This window comes from Microcaecilia unicolor, chromosome 2, assembly GCF_901765095.1.
Source record: "Microcaecilia unicolor chromosome 2, aMicUni1.1, whole genome shotgun sequence".
Lineage (NCBI taxonomy): Eukaryota > Metazoa > Chordata > Amphibia > Gymnophiona > Siphonopidae > Microcaecilia > Microcaecilia unicolor.
This window is the reverse complement of record NC_044032.1, coordinates 624,731,645-624,745,501: the sequence shown is the minus strand read 5'-3', so window position 1 is coordinate 624,745,501 and position 13,857 is coordinate 624,731,645. Positions and strand designations below refer to the sequence as shown.

Sequence of the window (13,857 nt, the reverse complement as noted above, 5' to 3'; positions counted from 1 at the left end):
CATCAGCAGCGATAAAAGGCGTGCAGGCTCAGCCCTTCTCTCTTTGTCTCAACTCTGGTCCCGCCCTCATTTCCTAATTTCAGTGGGCAGGATCAGGCTCTACAAAACCTCACAGTTTTAAGAGCTTTGGAACATAAGTTCAAAACCAGAACTAGCCAAACATTCACCAGCCTGGAACAGGGTAACTTGGCATCTCTGACTAGAGGCTTTTTCTCCATTTTGTATCTGAGAGAAAGGCTGCTTATATCTGACACACAATGAGGTATCCTGAATTTCCATGTCCTAGAAAGAAATCTTTCAGAGCTTGATATCCTTTCTCACTTTCACATATGATACTGTTCGTTGTGAATGCAGAATTATATGCAACATGTTTATATATATATATAGCATTTTTAAAAAATGTTTAAATGTGTTGTAAATGTTTTTATATCTTTTACAGGCACAGAAGCGCAAGGTTGATGGAAACCCTGATGGCAGAGGAAGGCGAAAAAAATTAAAGCTGTGAAAAGGCATTTGTTTTGTAATCACTAAATTTAAAAAGTAGTTCTTTATTTTACGGGTCTTCATAAGATGTACTATATAATGATCAACTATTATGTCATTAAAAGACATTGTTCATCTGTTTACTGAACTAGAAAATGTAAAAGCATAGTACTTCCCTCTTTTTTAAATGAAACAGCTGTGCTGATCTTTTTTTTACCATTAACACTTGAAATAATAAAATAGGCTTCATTTATTAATATGCCTTTGATTAATTTCACACCTCTGCTAGAATGTTTTTAGAATATTTCAACCTCATTGTTTCTGAAGAGTAACTCTGGTGTGGTCAATCTTTGCTCACTTTATTTAAATGCTTGGACCTTTATTGCATCCAAAATCTATTTTTTGTAAGTACTGTAGCAGCACACATTAGCAGTGTTACATGATATTTTGAGATGGGTTATCTCAGCCAAAAGTCCTCATTCCCTTAAACAGCAATTTCCTTAGCATCCATGCGGCATCATCCTAACTAGCGGTTATATTCCCTGCCTTCTAGCTGATGGAAGTAAAGAAAACGGCCTTTTCCCAGTGATGTCCATTTCATCCCATAGATCAATCCAGAGACTTGTGGTATGCAGAGATCAGTTGGAGATAGCAAGAATGACAGAGCTCAGCCTTAAGGGATACTGTGCAGCAGCCTCACTTCTGTATTCTATATCTCAGCAGGTAGATGGACATATCCTTTGCAGTTCTCTGTTTGGTGCTTGCTTTTGGCCTGTCCCTCAGGTTCAGTTGAGATGCGGGTCTGGCCTGTGTTAGTCTGTCTGAGGTATACCCAGTGGTGCCAGGTTCTCCCCTGCCCTTCTGGCTACTGGTGCTAAAAAGAAAATCCAGCTCCTGGATCTCTTGCCTCTTTGAAAAAAAGAAAAGAAGAAGAAGAAAGAAAGCTAAATAGGAAAGGAGCATTGACAGAGCAAAGGAAAGATGCAGTGCTGTGAGTGGTATGTGTGTTTTCTGCTCCATTTCTTCAGCTGCTGTGCTTCTGCCAACAATGATTGTCTGGAAGCTGTGAGTGTAATGCTTTTTCTTTTGTTGCCCTGGCAGACTTAGTGAGTGGCTGCTCCTGGTGTGGGAACTAGCAAGCAGTGTCCAGGCTCTGTACTGCCTGCGGTTTGGCCTCTTCTAGCCCCCCTCCCTCTGAGTTGAATGTGGCTACCTATTCGAGGTTATCAGAAGAGACGCAGGCAGGCATTTTGACAGGCCCTGCGATGCCTCACTCTAACTGCATGCCAGCAGCTGCCATCTTTGAAGGGCCACCGCACTGTTCTTCAGCAGGGCCATCCCTTCAAGATGCAGGATTGGGGAAAGATTTGAGCACTCCATTTCCCCTGTAGTTTGTGCTTCTTATGCACCAGGCATTCCTGTTAAAGTGGCCTCTATACTCTGACCAACAGCTCAAGCTTCCCCTGTATAGTGCAAGCAGACTGTTCCCCATAAGATAGCTGCTCAACATGCATGGACCCCCAACCCCCCTGCCACCCCCAGAACTTTCACTGGTGATTCAGCAGACCCCAGTATTGTACCCTGACCCCCCCCCCCCCCCCCCAACCTTAAAAAACCTCTCCCTGAAAAATTAAATCCCCCCCCCCCCCCAAGCCTGACTCAGCAGGCCCCAGGCTGGGCTGGATCCTTTGGTGGTCTAGTGATATCCCCCTCCACCCCTAGTGCTTTTCTCCTACCTTTGTAGGATGCAGGAGGACTGAATCGGGCCCAGCCACTTCCAAAATGGTGGCACCCAGCCCCTGTCTGGTGTATCCTGGGACCATGTAAGGGCCTTATGTGGTGTTTAGGCTCCTCCCAGGGCATCCCAGGATACACCAGGCAGGGGCTGGGTGCTGCCATTTTGGAAGTGGTCAGGCCTGAGGGAGGTGGTGGTCCTCCTGCCTCCTACAAAGATAGAAGGAACTGGGGGGTGGAGGGGAATACCACATGGCCACCAGGTGATCCAGCCTAGGGGATGGTCAGCTGCCACTGGGGGGTCAGGAGGGGATCCACTGTACTGGCAGGCATTTTTGGGGGGCCCAGGGGTTGAGGGGTACACTGGACTACCAAAGATTTTATGGAATTGTTTGGAAGGGGGGATCAGTAGACCACCATAGAGTTTTTTTCAGTTGCATAGGGGGCTCTCAAACTGAGTCAAGAGCCCCCCCCAACCCACGTAACAATAAAAAATCTCCATGATGTTCTAATAATGTCAGTTGCATTTGACAGTTTTGAGTCGCAAACACCAACCGATGCACGAAGGGATTTCCTTGCGTCTCATTTTCAAGCCATCCCCTTTGTGCATCAGTTGCTGTTTGTGACTTGATACATTCTCCCATAGCAGCCATATTTACTGGCAAGCTTTGTGCATCAGGCCCTCAGTAGGAGCTGGATTTTGCCCCTGGATTCTGTGTTCACTTCTGTAGTGGGTTGTTCTTTTTCATGAGAGCTCAGGCTTCCCCTTTCCAAACTGAATGCACAGCTTTCAGCTCTTTTTCCTTCTCTGTCTCTGTTCCCCTGGTTCTGTGAGAAAGGGAATAATGAGGGTCTTCTTTTTTTCTCCGAGGAAAAGCAGGCTGCTTGTTCTCACGACTGGGTTGACGTCCGCGGCAGCCCCCACCAACCGGAAGAAGCTTCGCGGGACGGTCGGCACGCAGGACACGCCCACCGCGCATGCGCGGCCGTCTTCCCGCCCGTGCGCGACCGCTCCCGCCAGTTACTTTTTTTCCGCGACTGGAGAGAGTTGTGCAATTGCCTCTCTCTCCGTTCAGCCGCCGGATTTTTCGACCGCGTTTACGCGGATCGTTGCTTTGACCCGTTCGGTTCCTCTTTCTTTCTTTCTTCGTATTGTTAAAAAAAAAAAAAAAAAAGATTTTCGCGCGTGTGGAGCACGCGCTCCCCTTTTCCCTCGCTTCCAGCGGGGACGCCTCGTTGCGGCCTAGTGGCCGCTCGGTCGGCTAGTTTTTTCGTGGTGTGATTTTAGCCACCATTGCCGACTTTGACTTCGCCGACGCGATTTTCCGTCGATGTCCTCGAAGGTCCCGAGTGGATTTAAAAAGTGTGGTCGCTGCGGCCGGCCGATCTCGCAGACCGACACCCACGCTTGGTGCCTCCAGTGCCTCGGGCCGGAGCACAATCTCAAGTCGTGCGCGCTGTCTCTCGGTCTCCGGAAACGGACTCAGGTTGCGAGGCAGGTTCTGCGGGACCGTCTTTTTGGAACTTGCGCCGGCCCCTCGACGTCGACCTCGACGGCATCGGTAGCGAAGGCCGGATCTTCAGTACCGGTATCGATGCCCGAGACATCGGCACCGATGGCAGCGACCCCAGGAGAACAGGTCCCGTCGGCCCGCCGGTCCGCCCGTGAGAGTGGGGTTGAGAGGCCGCGTGGGCTGTCGGCCCCGGTCACTCCCTCAGCTCGTGAGCCACGGGACCGAACCCTGTCGGACCCGGTACCTCGAGACCGAGGGGGATCGACCTCCTCCTCCTCCATGCCCTCCGGCGCCGGTGACGTGCACCGGAAAAAAGATAAGAAGCGCCGTCACCGGGAGCCCTCGGTGCACCCTGAAGGGGAGTCGACGCCGAAGCGTCATCGCAGAGAGGAGAGATCTCCGTCGGTGGTGGAGGTACCGACGCGTCGGGGTTCCGGCACCTCGGTGCCGTCTCCTGGCCCCCAGCAGCTTCTGGCACCGACACCCTTACCGGCCCCACCGCCTTTCCCGGCAGCGGGCCTGGACGAGTGCCTCAGAGCCATCCTTCCGGGGATCCTGGAAGGGCTGATGCGCCAGGCTGTGCCGGCGTCGGGGGTGCTTGCGCCCCCGGCGCCGATGACTGTGGCGCCGGCGAGCTCTAGCCCGGCGCCGGGGCTGTCGACACCGCCGCCGCTTGCGGTGCCGGTCTCGACCGCCACGCAGGTGGAGTCCCCGTCGACGTCGATGGAGGGAGCTCCGTCCCCGCCGGCGCGGGAGTCCACCGCTCGACGACACCGAGACCTCGGTGCCTCGACGTCGAGCCGGGCCCGGTACCGGACTCAGCTACATGAGCTAATGTCCGATACCGAGGATGAGGACTCGTGGGGGGAAGAGGAAGACCCGAGATATTTCTCCTCAGAGGAGTCTACGGGCCTTCCCTCGGACCCCACGCCGTCACCGGAGAGGAAGCTCTCACCTCCTGAGAGTCTCTCCTTTGCCTCCTTTGTGCGGGATATGTCTATAAGCATTCCCTTTCCCGTGGTCTCTGTGGAAGAGCCGAGGGCCGAGATGCTCGAGGTCCTCGACTATCCATCACCACCTAGAGAGTCCTCCACGGTACCGCTGCACAATGTCCTGAAGGAGACGCTGCTTCGGAACTGGGTGCGACCACTAACTAACCCCACCATTCCCAAGAAAGCAGAGTCCCAGTACAGGATCCACTCTGACCCAGAGCTCATGCGGCCCCAGTTGCCCCATGACTCAGCGGTCGTGGATTCTGCTCTCAAGAGGGCACGGAGTTCGAGGGATACCGCCTCGGCGCCCCCGGGGCGGGAGTCTCGCACTCTGGACTCATTTGGGAGGAAGGCCTACCAATCCTCCATGCTCGTGACCCGCATCCAATCTTACCTGCTCTATATGAGCATCCACATGCGGACCAATGTGCAACAGCTGGCGGACCTGGTCGATAAGCTCCCGCCCGAGCAGTCCAGGCCATATCAGGAGGTGGTCAGGCAGCTGAAGGCGTGCAGAAAGTTCCTGTCCAGGGGGATTTTTGACACCTGTGACGTGGCATCTCGTGCTGCGGCCCAAGGTATAGTGATGCGCAGGCTCTCATGGCTGCGTGCCTCTGACCTGGACAACGGCACCCAGCAGAGACTGGCTGACGTCCCTTGCCGGGGGGATAATATTTTTGGCGAGAAGGTCGAGCAGATGGTTGACCAACTGCATCAGCGGGAAACCGCTCTCGACAAGCTCTCCCACCGGGCGCCTTCAGCACCCGCCCCCGCGGGCGGGCGTTTTTTCCCGGGCTCGGCAGGCTGCACCCTATTCTTTTGCGAAGCGTAGGTACAACCAGCCGGCCCGAAGGCCTCGTCAGGCACAGGGACAGCCCCAGTGCGCTCGTTCCCGTCAACAGCGTGCGCCTAAGCAGCCCCCTGCGCCTCCACAGCAAAAGCCGGGGACGGGCTTTTGACTGGATCCACGGGAACATAGCCGCCCTACAAGTGTCCGTACCGGACGACCTGCCGGTCGGAGGGAGGTTAAAATTCTTTCACCAAAGGTGGCCTCTCATAACCTCCGACCAGTGGGTTCTCCAAATAGTGCGGTGCGGATACGCCCTGAATTTGACCTCCCTGCCTCCAAATTGTCCTCCGGGAGCTCAGTCTTTCAGCTCCCATCACAAGCTGGTACTTGCAGAGGAACTCTCCGCCCTTCTCAGCGCCAATGCGGTCGAGCCCGTACCACCCGGGCAGGAAGGGCAGGGATTCTATTCCAGGTACTTCCTTGTGGAAAAGAAAACAGGGGGGATGCGTCCCATCCTAGACCTGAGAGGCCTGAACAAATTCCTGGTCAAAGAAAAGTTCAGGATGCTTTCCTTGGGCACCCTTCTGCCAATGATTCAGAAAAACGATTGGCTATGTTCCCTGGATTTAAAGGACGCATACACTCACATCCCGATACTGCCAGCTCACAGACAGTATCTCAGATTCCGCCTGGGCGCACGGCACTTCTTTTTTTCTCTGCTACTTTGTTCCATCCAGCACCACTGGCGGTGGCTTCTCTTCATTTTGGGCTCTTTGACCTGCAGGCACATGTTTTCTCTTCAGTATCTTCCTCCACATTTTTGTCACTCATTTGCTTTATCTGTCCATTTTTGCTCTTCACTTCCTCTCTTGTTAGTTGGCTGCTCTTGGGAGCAGTGGCATAGCCAGACAGCCAATTTTGGGTGAGCCTGAACCCAAAGTGGGTGGGCACAATATTTTCTCTGCTCTGCCCTACTGCAAAATGTAAATACTTATCATTTCTACAGCGCTACAAGGCATACACAGCGCTGTACACCATACACAAAAAAGACAGTCCCTGCTCCAAGAGCATACAATCTAGATACATAATATTTATAATCATTAAGCCAGCAGTGGGTTAGGCTAAATCCTTGCCTAGCACATTTGTGACATCTACAAAATATGAAGGGTATTCAGAAAATTGGGTCTGGTTTACAGACAGAAAGCTTTTTTTCCTGTGTGATGTTCTGGTTTGGATTGGGGCGAATTTGTCTAATGTTGTTGTACATAAATCGTCCCATTCTTGGAGGAATTGGATGGTGTCAGCATTTGTTGACCATTCGTTCTGGTAGATCTGTTGCCAGAATGTTGTTGGGGTCTATTTTTCCTCTCGTTGTGTATGTTGTTCGCTCATGTTTATTGATTGTGTTTATGTGTGTTTTTCGCCAGCAGAGAGAGACATTTGCTTTATGGTGGTCTGACCATAATGTAGGTGTCCATCTTTTGTCAGTGAGTATGATAGTTGAGTCCAGTTCGAATTTGTTTGTTATGATATCTAGTGTGTGCCCTTTTTTGTGTGTAGGTTGCGTGTTGGGTGCTTGCAGAGAGTTTTAGGAATTCTTTGCATTCTCGTGTGCTTGGTGAGGTATCATCTTCTAGGTGTAGGTTGATGTCTCCTAGTATAAGGATGTTTGAGGCAGATACGCAGGAGTTCAAGATGAAGTCCATGAGTTGTGTTTGGGAGTCTTGCCATTTTCCTGGTGGTCTGTAGAATAGGATTGTGTTAAAGTGTCCTATTAGGTTTGGATGATTAATTCTTGTTGATGCAATTTCAAGTTGTGGTGAGGTAGATTCACCCGTAATTGTGATGGTGAATTCGGGTTTGTAAATAATGGCTATTCCGCCTCCTCTTTTTTTTTTCATTTCTTGTCCAGTGGGTGATTTTGTATTCTGGTGGGCATGTTTCTAGGATGGCGGGGTCTGTGGGGCTATGGAACCAGGTTTCTGTGATAAATAGAAGGTCTAAATTATCTGTGGTGATCCAGTCTAGTATGTCTACTGAGTTGCTTACTGCTGATCTTGCATTGATGTATCCTAGTTGGATTGAGTGGTATGGTTCCATGGGGGGGGTTCGATGTGTTTATTTTTATTAGTTGTCTGTTTATTCGGTGGTTGAATTTGTTGTTGTTTTCCTCTTTTTGTCGGTGGTGTTCATATCCGGAGATTATTCCTTTTGGATCCTTAAAAGAAGGTACTTCCAAAGGTCAGACTAGGATGAGACTGCTTGATCCAAGTGCTATCAAAATGTATTACTTTTATACATAATACATTCAAAATCAAAGTTAGTATTTTATCTTAGCGACAAGACATAATTATATCTGAAAAACGAAAACTATGTTAAAATAAAAGGGCCACTTCATCAATTACAGGTTAGCGAGAAAGTGAATGACGGCATTACAGCTCATTACTAGTCGGGTACAAAAAATGTACATACCGTTTCAACGAGAAAGACCACCGGCGACAGCGGCTTACTGCAGAGCCAATCACAGCAGATCTCCTGGGCCTGCTGCTCTGACACCACAATGTGCTGCACTGTTCAGGCTCATGATCGTCAACCAGAGCAACTACTGACAGGAAACTTTCCCAGAATGCAAAAGTAACGATCTCCGTAGCAGTGGCATGAGGAACTCTCACTTCCACCACCGCGCAACTATCATCCCGCAGCTCCAGTCTTGCGGTTGCAACGGTCTTTGTGGCCTCGCCTCCATCCCTTCTCCCTCCAATTTCGTACGAATCGCTGCCGCTGAGACAGAGTCACAAAGGGAGATAGATGCAGGATCGTGGGAGCTCAGCCTGCTCCCTCCGCTGCTGTGCTGATAAAGGTGCTACTCTGCTGCCAGTGCTGTTAAGGGTGCTCCACTGCTGGGTGGACCTGAGCCCAAACTGGGTGGGCCTAGGCCCACCCGTGGCTACGCCCCTGCTTGGGAGGAGTGTTGCTCCTGCTGAAGTTACTTTTTCCTATGCAGATGGATATGGGGACTGATGAGAACCTTCCCCTCTTCCTACTTCATGTGCCTGAGACTCTAAACACAATGTGGTTCACTGTTGCCGTCCCTTGCTGTTATGTTATATTTCATGCTTTTTCCTGACAACCTCTCTCCACAACAGTGGCTCCTTCTTACAGCTGTTCACTACTGCTATGTCTTTCCTCCAGGCTCTCCCCCTCTTGCTGGGATGGCCCAATGGTGGGACTCTTCAGCCCTTCTCTTGAGTGCTCAGGTGGTGACAAGCTGCCTTTCCCTCTGTCCTTGTGCCAGCCTCCCCTGTTCTTTGGTGCTGCAATTGAGGGGGAGGGGGGGGGGAGAAGGACATTCAAATGTCCCTCCTCTTCCAGAGTGAAATAACAAAGCTGCACATTTAGAGAGTTCACAGCTTCTAGCCAGAGTGAATTAAGGCATAGGCAAACTAAGCATGTGCCTTAGGCCTAAAAGATTAGGGGGCCTTGAAAGATGTGCTCAGGATTCAGGAGGCCAGGATTGTGGATTTTTTCAGGATTCTATAGAAATCAAACAAAATGAAACATGGAAAAGAAAGTAAGGTGATACCTTTTTTTTATTGGACATAATACATTTCTTGATTAGCTTTCGAAGGTTGCCCTTCTTCGTCAGATCAGAAATATTCAGGATTCTAAAAATTTGTAAATTGTCTCAAAGCCAGAAGGATGGCTGTATGTGTGAATATGTTTCATAGTTTAGCCCACTGCAGCTCTCCAATATTCCCCCCTTCCATTGCAGAAGCTATGGTAGAATCCAGCCAATGGGGAGGCTTCTAGTTACAGAAAGGAGGGGCTGAGCTGCAAGGTTTATGGGGGGAAGCCAAGGAGGTTTTACGACAGGAGATGGCATAAGTCTATCTAGCCCATCAGGGGATGGAACTTGCCATAATTTTGTGTGCAGAAGCCTAGCTAGGTGGGTCGTCAGGGGAGAGACTGTCCCCCCCCCCCCCCCCCCCCCCCAGTGGACTTCCGACTGTACCTATTTTTCACGTGATCTGTTGTGTGGAAAATAGGCGGCAGCGTTGTCAGTAGTCTGCTCTCCGTTGCCCCCCAATACTTCAACCTGGCTACGCTTCAATTGTGTGACCCCAAGCGTTTGGACTGTTGAAAACAATAGCAAACTTCTGAATTTATGATTGCCTATGTAACATAGTAACATAGTAGATGACAGCAGAAAAAGGCCTGCACGGTCAATCCAGTCTGCCCAACAAGATAACTCATATGTGCTACTTTTTGTGTATACCCTACTTTGATTTGTACCTGTGCTCTTCAGGGCACAGACCGTATAAGTCTGCCCAGCACTATCCCCGCCTCCCAACCACCGACTCTGGCACAGACCATATAAGTCTGCCCAGCACTATCCCCGCCTCCCAACCACCAGCCCTGCCTCCCACCACCAGCTCTGGCACAGACCGTATAAGTCTGCCCAGCACTATCCCCGCCTCCCAACCACCGGCTCTGGCACAGACCGTATAAGTCTGCCCAGCACTATCCCTGCCTCCCACCACCGGCTCTGGTAGGGGGTGTTTTTTTTTATTTGAAAGCTTCTCATATGTAACCTGAGGGGGGTTAACCTCTGGGGGTTCCTAAGGCATGAGCCCATGGTCTGCGGGCGATCCAGAGCAGGCTTGGTTTTGGAGCTGCAGGAGGCTGTATTTTTGTAAGGGGCAGCTTTAAGAAAATGCCTTGACTCTGCATGAGCCTCGAGACCAACTTATGGGGACCCCCAAAAGTTTTTAAAAAAAAAATAAAAAACAGGTTAGAAAAGGTTCAAAGAAGAGCGACCAGAATGATAAAAGGGGATGGAACTCCTCCTATATGAGGAAAGGCTGAAGAGATTAGGGTCTTCAGCTTGGAAAAGAGAAGGCTGAGGGGATATGATTGAGGTCTTTAAAATCCTGAGTGATGTAGAACAGGAAGAAGTGAATCAATTTTTCATTCTTTCAAAAAGTACAAAGACCAGGGGACTAAATGAAATTACATGGAAATACTTTTAAAACAAATAGGGGGAACTGTTTTTTCTCTCAAAGAATAGTTAAGCACTGGAACTCGCTGACAGAGGATATGGTAACAGTGGTTAGCGTATCTGAGTTTAAAAAAAGGTTTACACAAGTACCTGGAGTAAAAGTCAATAGTCTGTTGTTGAGATGGACATGAGAGTAGCATGGAATGTTGCTTCTAATTGGGTTTCTGCCAAGTAATTGTGACCTGGATTGGCCACTGTTGGAAGCAGGATACTGGGCTAGATGGATCATTGGTCTGATCAAGTATGGCTTTTCATATGTTCTTATATTCTCCTTGGTGGATGCTAAACTCTGCACAGGGTCTTTTTAGAGAACCAGGAGTGTTCTTGGAGGGGGGAGAGATTTTTGCAAAGAAGTAGGACTGAAGAATGGGGGAAAGTGTGAAGGGTGTGCTGTCAGCTGAGGAAAAGAATTGGTAACAAATGCCAGAATTGTACATGATGGTGGGCTGACCGGGGAAGTGGGGGAGAGGACACTGCCTGACTGAGCAGCATGATAGCACTAGAAAAGAGAGCTAGAATGTACATGTACTTGTATCTGTTTCGACGGTCTCATATAAATCTTCTCTTTGAAAATCTGGGCTGGAATGAAGTTCAGTGAAGAGAATTTTTTAAGCCCAGGGAATTTACCCAGTTAACTATTAAATTACTTGGGCAAATTCCTTTGAACACTGTCCTAATACTGCTTCCATTGTGCCTATATTCTTTCAGAAGCAAGAAAAAAAAACGCTAAAATAATTTATTTTGCTTTTTCCATTTGTGAACCTATTTTTCACATATAAAAATTTGTGAGTACATAAGTGTTCCCATACTGGGACAGACGGAAGGTCCATCAAGCCCAGTATTCTGTTTTCCAATGGTGGCCAATCCAGGTTACAATTACCTGGCAAGGTCCCAAACAGTAAAGATTATATGCTGCTTATCCTAGAAATAAGCAGTGGATTTTCCCCAAGTCCATCTTAATGGCGTATGGTCTTTTCTTTTTGGAAGTTATCCAAACCTTTTTTTTAACTCTACTAAGCTAACTGCTTTTACCCCATTCTCTGGCAATGAATTCCAGAGTTTATACATTGAAGAAATATTTTCTCTGATTTGTTTTGAATTTACTACTTAATAGCTTAATTATGTGTCCCCTAGTCCTAGTATTTTTGGAAAGAGTAAACAAGTGACGTCCATCCCTTCCATTTCACTCATTATTTTATAGACCTCTATCAAATCTCCCCTCAGCCATCTCTTCTCCGTAAATTTATGTCTTGGACACATTTCCCTTAAATCTCACTCTTTTGGGCAATCCATCGTTGGAATCTCTGGATTTTATCAGAGGCAAGAGAGAGTGAAAATTATTTGGCCAGCTTCCCTGGTTCTTAGCCCACTGCTGCCAAGTTACCCAGCTCCAGGATGGAGACTTTTGGGGCAGTCCTGTTGTTGAACTTATATCCCAAGTCTGTGTTCTATTTCAAGTCTCTGATTCCCCCAACTGAAATCAGCACTTTGGATCCCATAGAGGCATATTTTCAAAGCACTTAGCCTTCCAAAGTTCCATAGGTTTCTATGGAACTTTGGAAGGCTAGGTGCTTTGAAAATATGCCTCATAATCTACCAGGATAGGGTTGCAGAAATTCAGGACTGGCTCAGAATTTCCCTCCTGGAACTGAGTGTTCCATCTCTACCCATTAAACCGCTCCATTCAAAGCATATGCTTGCAAAATCCCCACATTCATTTGCAAATTATTACTGCTAGCATACCCACAGCTAGGCTATGCAGAAGTGAAATGATGGTGGGGAATGGGGATTCCTAGTAAGATGTTGTGGGGGGGGGGGGGGGGGACAAATATGTTTGCCTAGGGCCCAATCTAGTGTTAATCCTGTCCTGCTTCTAGTGTTAGTACTCAGTTCAGACTAAGCAACACCAAACACAGTGATGAGTTCCCTTTCTCTCAATTTTTCTTTTGTTTTAAACTTTTCTCCATCAGTAAAAATGTCTTCTACCCTATCCAAAATCTTTCACACAAATGACTGCAAAATAGTAAATGTTACAGTATTTTGAAATAAACTGGGATTAGTTGGTTGGAAGCCTGCTTGCAAGGGATTTGTCCTGCTCTTATCCCCATCTCAAGTCCAGGCTTTCTGGGTTAAAAAAGTAATCATCTTGCAGTGCTTTTGTTTCTCCATAGACTTCAGCCATTAATAAATAGTAACAAAGAAACAAAGCATTTTGTTACCACTGTTTTGTTTTATTTGAAAACAAACTGAAATGTAACAGCCTTTTTTTTTTAACATTAAGTTGTTTATATCCAACATATGCCCCGCATAGAGATCAGTGCAGTTTATAAAAGAGGACTAGGTTGTACAGTACCTTTCACACAATTAGACCTACCTCATGTTTTACACATCACAAATTTCTGGAATAAGAACCTTTCATCAATCTGTGAAATAGTTTATGCTGAGAAATCTGTTGTAAATCCACAGGTAACAAATTCCACTATGTCACTGCTTGATAGGCAAAAGATACTGACATCGGCCTATACACTACGTTCTAGGAGTTCGGAAAATGAAATTCAAGATACCTTTTAGTTGGTAACAACATCAGATGACCATAAAAAAATGAGGAATACCAAAGTACGTAATGTAAAGATGGCTCTAACAGTACTGGAAGCCTACTACTAATCATTTCTATAGCGCTACTAGACATACACAGCACTGTACACATTATATGAAGGTACTTTCTCTGTCCCTAGAGGGCTCACAATGTAAGTTTCTTTTGGTACCTGGGGCAATAGAGGGTTAAGTACTTGCCCAAGGTCACATGGAGCTGCAGTGGGAATCGAACCCAGCTTCCCAGGATCAAAGTTCGCTGCACTAACCACTAGGCTACTCCTCCACTCTAAAAGGTCTGTAGCCACCTAGTGTAGGGCTCGAACCCACGGCCCTGAGATTAAGAGTCTCATGCTCTACCGACTGAGCTAGCCAGGCTTAGCCAATGCAACTTAATAATCATTTTAAACGGTATCAGTAGTATATTAAATGGAGGAGGTTTCTCATAGACAAATCTTTCTCACTACCCAGCTCCAAACATTCCTTATTATTTTCCTTATACAATTCTCAAAGGGTACAAGATATTGGATCCTTCAGATAACCATGTCACCACCATTCTGGCTATATGTATGAGCCAGGCACTTTTTTATGGTGGGCATGTATTCGTCATTGATCCATAATTTTTATTATTCTCAATATTTAAACTTTCATCCATTAAATTGACTCTTCAGTATTCTATTTTATAGTCAAAAT

The 13,857-nt window shown here is 47.8% G+C and overlaps 1 protein-coding gene and 1 non-coding gene across 2 annotated transcripts in view; one reads left to right on the top strand and one right to left on the bottom strand.

The window, feature by feature from the left end:
* The window catches only part of SMARCA5 (SWI/SNF related, matrix associated, actin dependent regulator of chromatin, subfamily a, member 5), a 234,468-nt gene extending 233,746 nt beyond the window's left edge, over positions 1-722 (top strand). The window contains exon 22 of the mRNA XM_030192240.1: positions 440-722. Coding sequence (XP_030048100.1) covers positions 440-505 — 66 coding nt within the window. The 3' untranslated portion in view covers positions 506-722. The remainder of the gene's footprint in view (positions 1-439) is intronic.
* A 12,747-nt stretch (positions 723-13,469) lies between these two features.
* On the bottom strand, positions 13,470-13,542 carry TRNAK-CUU. Its single transcript has one exon. It is a non-coding gene; the product is annotated as a tRNA-Lys (tRNA).
* Between the last annotated feature and the right edge of the window lie 315 nt (positions 13,543-13,857).